This window comes from Tupaia chinensis, unplaced genomic scaffold, assembly GCF_000334495.1.
Source record: "Tupaia chinensis unplaced genomic scaffold, TupChi_1.0 Scaffold000678_1, whole genome shotgun sequence".
Taxonomy (NCBI): Eukaryota; Metazoa; Chordata; class Mammalia; order Scandentia; family Tupaiidae; genus Tupaia; species Tupaia belangeri.
Window position 1 is genome coordinate 912,650 of NW_006160202.1, and position 5,876 is coordinate 918,525.

General features: G+C 39.8%; 1 protein-coding gene across 1 annotated transcript; it reads left to right on the forward strand.

Annotated features, from left to right (window-relative positions):
* The first annotated feature begins 4,145 nt into the window (after positions 1–4,145).
* LOC106736182 (olfactory receptor 6N2) lies at positions 4,146–5,105 on the forward strand. Its single transcript, XM_014592339.1, has one exon. The coding sequence runs from the start codon at positions 4,146–4,148 to the stop codon at positions 5,103–5,105; it is 960 nt and encodes a 319-aa protein (XP_014447825.1).
* The last annotated feature ends 771 nt before the right edge of the window (positions 5,106–5,876 follow it).

A 5,876-nucleotide genomic window follows, 5' to 3' on the forward strand; every position in this document is an offset into this window, starting at 1 on the left:
CGAAGGTCGAAGGATTTGACAGTTCTGGAGCAGGAAAAGGCTTCACAGAGAGGTGAAATTCGACCTGAGACTTGATGGATAAAAATGAGGGGTTTTGGCAAGAAAGAGTACAGAGTTTGCAAAGACATGGAGGCATAAAATCAGAACTGTGAGAAGATATCAGAGCTTGATGTATAGGAGAGGCAGGGTAATGCGTAAGACTGAAAACAGGTTAAATCCCAGATTGTGAAGGATCTTACATTCTCTTCTAAGGAGTTTGGATGTTGTCATCTAGGTAGCCTGGTGTATAGAAACACCAGAGACTGTGAAGACCTGGTGTTGAGACATGATTCCAATTCTTACTTAATTTCTATCTCAGTTCTTCATCTGTCATGAAGGTAATAATACTTACTTTGCAGGGTCTTATGAAGATTAGATATTGTAGTGCATGTTCAGTGTGTATTACACACACACACACACATACATACTCTCATACAATTCATTAAAACTCCAGAAATTCTAACAGGTAATAACTGTAATGTCTTAGAAATCAATAGAAAATTTTAAATATTGATGCTTTGTGAGGCTCACAAAGGAAGGTTGTAAGTTTGCATCTGAAGCTCTTCCTGAGTATGTTACACACAGATATATGATTCAGAGCTGGCTGAGGCTGGGGGTGGAATATAGTGTCAAGACCCTATTAGGGGGGCTGTCTCTCTCTCCTTCCTCATGGAAGAAATAAATAAGCTTAAAAAACAGCGTGAAAATAGAGTAAGACACAAATACCTATATATAAATGAAACTGATTGGCTCAGGGAACTGGTTCATTAGTCAAGGTGAATGCTAGCTTTATTCTAAACTGTTGCAACAGAAGCAGAGAAGAAGGACCTAAAGGAGAAAATATTCTGAGATAAAAATCAACGTAACTGTTCAAAAGAGTCAGAAGGGGAGAGATAGAGATAGGAAAGGAGACAGAGATAGGGAAGATAGAGATAAGAAAGGAGAGAAGGATAGAGTTACTCTACATGAATCCATATTTTCAGAATAAAGAACTTCAGTGGTAGCACCATGAGCAAAAAAGGGGCCAAGGTAATAATAATATGATTGAATGTATGGAAGAAAATGAAATGAAAATTAATTAATTAATTAATTTTAAAAAAGCCTAATACCACCAGGGATATGCCAGGAGGTCGCCCAATATGAGTACTAGAGTCATAGTTAGAACTTTTAGTGTACTTAAATGAATTTAAGAGACTCAGAAATGGGAGATTGTCTGTTGATGATAACATGCATGATAATATCTTCAACTGGACTGGTGTGTAGTATATTATGCTGGGAAAATTCATTTTATAAGTGGCGGTGTTGTCATACACTGCTTGAATGTATAAAATAAATAAAGTAAATAAAAAGTAAGTTTAGTCTTAAAAAAAGGGGGGGAGGGGTGGCCAAGGGCCTAGACCAAGATAGTGACAGGAGAATGGAAAGTAAAGAATGAACAATTAAATTAATTTCTTTTCACAATTTCAAGTGTGCATTTGTGTGTGTGTGTGCAAATGCATTCATGCAAATAAAGTAGCCCATAAATAAACACTCACAAATATAAATGACTATCACTGAATGAAAAAAATTGAGGTGATTCTTATTTTCTTTTTAATACTTGTCATCTTCTCTAGTTTTTCTCAATTATATATCTGAATAAAGATTTTAATATTAAAATAAAATAATTCTTATGACATTAAAAATTTATTAATTCTAAGTTATTCAGGGTCTTTTTAATTACCAGAGGGCAAATACGCTCACCAAAGACAGAGAGAGGGAGAAAGCACCCCCCTAATGAGGTATGGTCATGCCACAGTTCCTTTTTTCCACTTCTCCATCCTATTGAGATGTTGGGCACACACACACATGCACCTGGCATGTTTTTCTAGCCACCAGAGCTGGGATTGCAATTGTGCTCAATCATGTGGGACTCAGCTACCTTAAACAAGAAGCTAAGATATTTGGAAACTGAAACTTTTCTTTTAAAGTCACTGAGAATATGACATCTTGGAAATATTTGCCAAATTATATCTGATACTGGGTTTATCTTTATATATATATATATATATACCATAGGGTACATGTGCTCACCAGAGAGAAAGAGACAATAAGAGGGAAAGTGAGAAATCACCTTCAGGGAGGGAGGCCACACTGCGATCCCTTCTCCTTCATTCTTCTCTCTAGATTTTGGGCATGTGTGCACACAAGCCCAGTGCAATTTTCAAGCCACCAGGTACAGGACTCAAATGACGGTCAGTCATGTGAGTCCAGCACCTTAACCACCATGCCCCCTGCTGGCCCTACAGTGTTTTTTTGTTTGTTTGTTTGTTTGTTTTGTTTTGTTTTGTTTTGTTTTGTTTTGTTTTTATTGACAGGGCATATATGCTTACCAGAGAGAAGAAAAAGCACCACCCTTGCCCCACCCACAACCGTAGGGCATGGTAGCAGTGTAATCCCCCATTTCCATTTCTCCCTCTCATCAAGATCTTGGAGACACACACACACACACACACACACACACCTGGCATGTTTTCAAGCCCATAGGACCACAACTTGAACTCAGTCAGCCATGTGGGATCTGGCTCCCTCAACCACTGGACTACAAGGTTGGCCCTTAATGTATAGTATATTAATTTAACTCCTACTTATGATTTTTTTTAATTCTCTGCTGTAGGGTACATGTGTTCACCACAGAGATACAAAGAGAGAGAGAGAGGGAAAGTGAGAATGCACCCTCAGGAGGGATGGTCGCTCCACAATCTCTTCTCTTCTATTCTCCTCTCAGGATTTGGTACACATGCACTCACATCTGGCACGTTTTTCAAGTTATTGGGTCCAGTATTCAAACCACACAGATGGCCATGTGGGATCTAGTTACCTTAACCACCATGCTACCAGCTGGCTCATGATTAATATTTCTTATATTTCCATTTTTAGAGGCATTCCAAATGAGGAATACTTGAGGTATTGGAAATCTATGTAGAACTCATATCTTGACAACATCAATACTATAAATCATTATCTACTCCAATGTTAACTATAAGCCTCAAGCCTATTTCCTCTGAAATTTCTTTTTATGGTCATTTTGGGTTTTAGCACATTTCAATTATAGCTGTTCTCACTTCAGAGATCCTAATCTATACCAAAATCCTCACCTGGGACTTGCAGCCTAAGTTACTCTTCCACTCTTTCAAGTAAGATATTTACTACTCTGCTGATAATTCTGCCAGAATCCAGGAGTGTCCATGAAGTATCTCTATTCTGTGCTATATTAGAACCTGAGTAACACAAAATGTACTCTGTATTTTTTGTTTTGTTGGGGTTTTTCCACTAATTTGCTATAGGGCATGTGTGCTTGCCAGAAAAAGAGAGAGAGTGAGAAAGCACACCCCAGGGAGAATGGCCATGCCACAATCCCTTCTCCTTCATTCTCTTCTCAGTATTTTGGACCCCTCATGCACATGCACCCATAACATTTCTCAGATTATCAGGCTGGGACTCCAACTGTGCAGGTGACTATGTGGGTTTCAGCTGGCTGGCCCAGGAAATGCACTGTCACTCTTATACTTGTCTTTTGATATCTGCAGACATAAGACAAAACCACTGATTCATAGCTATGTGTACATAACAAGCAGATAAAAGAAAAATAAACTTCCATATTTTTGCAATCCTGATATTAATGACTCTTAAGTCCAGAAAGCAATCTTTAGAAGTATTGGGTTGAGTCATATGAAATTTCTATTTCTTATGTCAAATAAGTTGATATTAACATATCAACATATGATTCAATCTGTATATAGAAGCAAGGCATGCTACATGCTCAGTCTATCGACAGCCATTGATACAGAGTTCTCTCCTCTAACCAATCTGGAGAGAATTCCTGGGAATGTGATATTACAGGATCTATTTCAATGAGAGGAGAGAGATGACCTTGAGTATTTAGTATGCTGTTTTTAAATAGTTAAGAGTACTCTCTGCTTTGAAGAGACAGCCAAGGAGTAAATTAAAGAGAACACTGAGAGATTGAGTGTGTATATGTCTAAAGTTATGGAATGAGGACAAATAACCACAAAACTTAAGATCCTCATACACCCTACCCTTCTTGTCCAGTTGACCCACCAGGCTGAATGGAGACAGTCAACCGCACGCTAGTAACTGAATTTGTCTTCCTGAGATTCTCCAACTCCCCACATCTCCAGTTGCTTCTCTTCTCCTTCTTCCTCCTGGTCTACCTCTTGTCCTTGGTAGGCAATGCACTCATTGTGCTCATTGTGGTCCTGGATGAGCACCTCCACACCCCCATGTATTTCTTCATCTGTAATCTCTCCTTGGTAGAACTCTGGTACACCACAGTCACTGTGCCCAAGATGCTGGCCAATTTTCTAAGTTCTCAAGGGGTCATCTCTGTTCCCAGTTGCATTACTCAGTACTACTTCTTCTTTTCTTTGGCTGCCACTGAGCTCTTCATCCTCACTACCATGGCTTTTGATCGCTATGCCGCCATTTGTCACCCCCTCCACTATCCACTGTTGCTTAGTCCCCAAACTTGTGGGATTCTGGCTGCATTCTGCTGGTCTGTGGGATTTATCTGCCCCATGTTCCCCTCATTCCTCCTTACACAAATCTCCTTTTGTACACCCAACCAGATCAACCACTTCTTCTGTGATGCTGATCAGATTTTCCGCCTTTCCTGCACTGACACATATGCCATCCAAGTGGTGGGCTATGCTTTTAGCACTGTCATTATTCTAGGAGCCTTGGTCTTTACCATGGCTTCTTATGCCCAAATTCTTGCTACAATTCTAGCCATGACCTCAGCTTCTGCTCAACGCAAGGCCTTTTCCACCTGCACAGCCCATCTTTCTGTGGTAACCATCTACTTCAGCACTCTGATATTCATGTACGTGCGCCCAGCAGTAAAATATGAGTCAAATGTCAACAAGATTGTGGCTATCTTCTACTCGGTTATCACCCCACTTCTCAATCCTCTCATCTATACACTCCGCAACAAGGATGTCAAGGAAGCTCTGAAGGTGTTTGTGTCCCGGATCCAAAGGGTTTGTCTTCCAAACAAGAGGACTCAGTGATGATGCCACATGAGAAACCAGAAGGAAACAAAACTGGAAGGCTATTCAATAGAAAATAATTCATAATCATTTCCTTTCACCTATTCCATATATTTTTAGAGACATTTTTGCAATAGGGTGTATATTCTTCACTGGAGAGACAGAGAGACAAAGCAACAGAAAGCATGAAATCACCCCCCTGAGGGGATGGCCACACTGCAATCCCTTCTCCTCTCTCCTCTATTCTCCTCTCAGGATTTTGGGTACATGCTCACAGTATGAGTTCGAAGCCCCAGGTCCAGGACTTGAACCACAATCAGTCAGGTGGGAGTCCATTACATCATCTAATGGTCCTTATAAGTAGCTTTTTAAAGCACTAAATTTATATATTTGGTTTCCTTGGCACATTTTGAAAAAGTATGCTCAGTTTGTCCATGTGTTGGCTGCTCCTTCAATGGTTCAGCCTTTTCTGAAGGAAAAGAAATGGACTTCTTACGTTAATTATTAATGTGGGAAATTGTCACCGATTTTGTAGTCCATCTATCTGGATTGGATGCTCTCCCACTTACTAGAATCATTTAGGCAAGTCACTAAGCATATGAGAGTTCAATAGTCTTCAGAATTTCCACAAAATCTTATAAAATAAGAGTTTTCTGGGGGGAAAAAGAGTTTTCTAATAGCATCAGTACACACAGGGCAAATGGGGAAAAAAGGGGGCTAGTACATTGAGAGATGTCAGATGTCTGCAGTTTCACTCAGGTATACACTGAAGAGAAATGGCAATGCTGGTAC

Coding starts and splice junctions, on each gene's coding strand:
- LOC106736182 (XM_014592339.1), top strand. CDS start 4,146: ATGGAGACAGTCAACCGCACGCTAGTAACTGAATTTGTCTTCCTGAGA.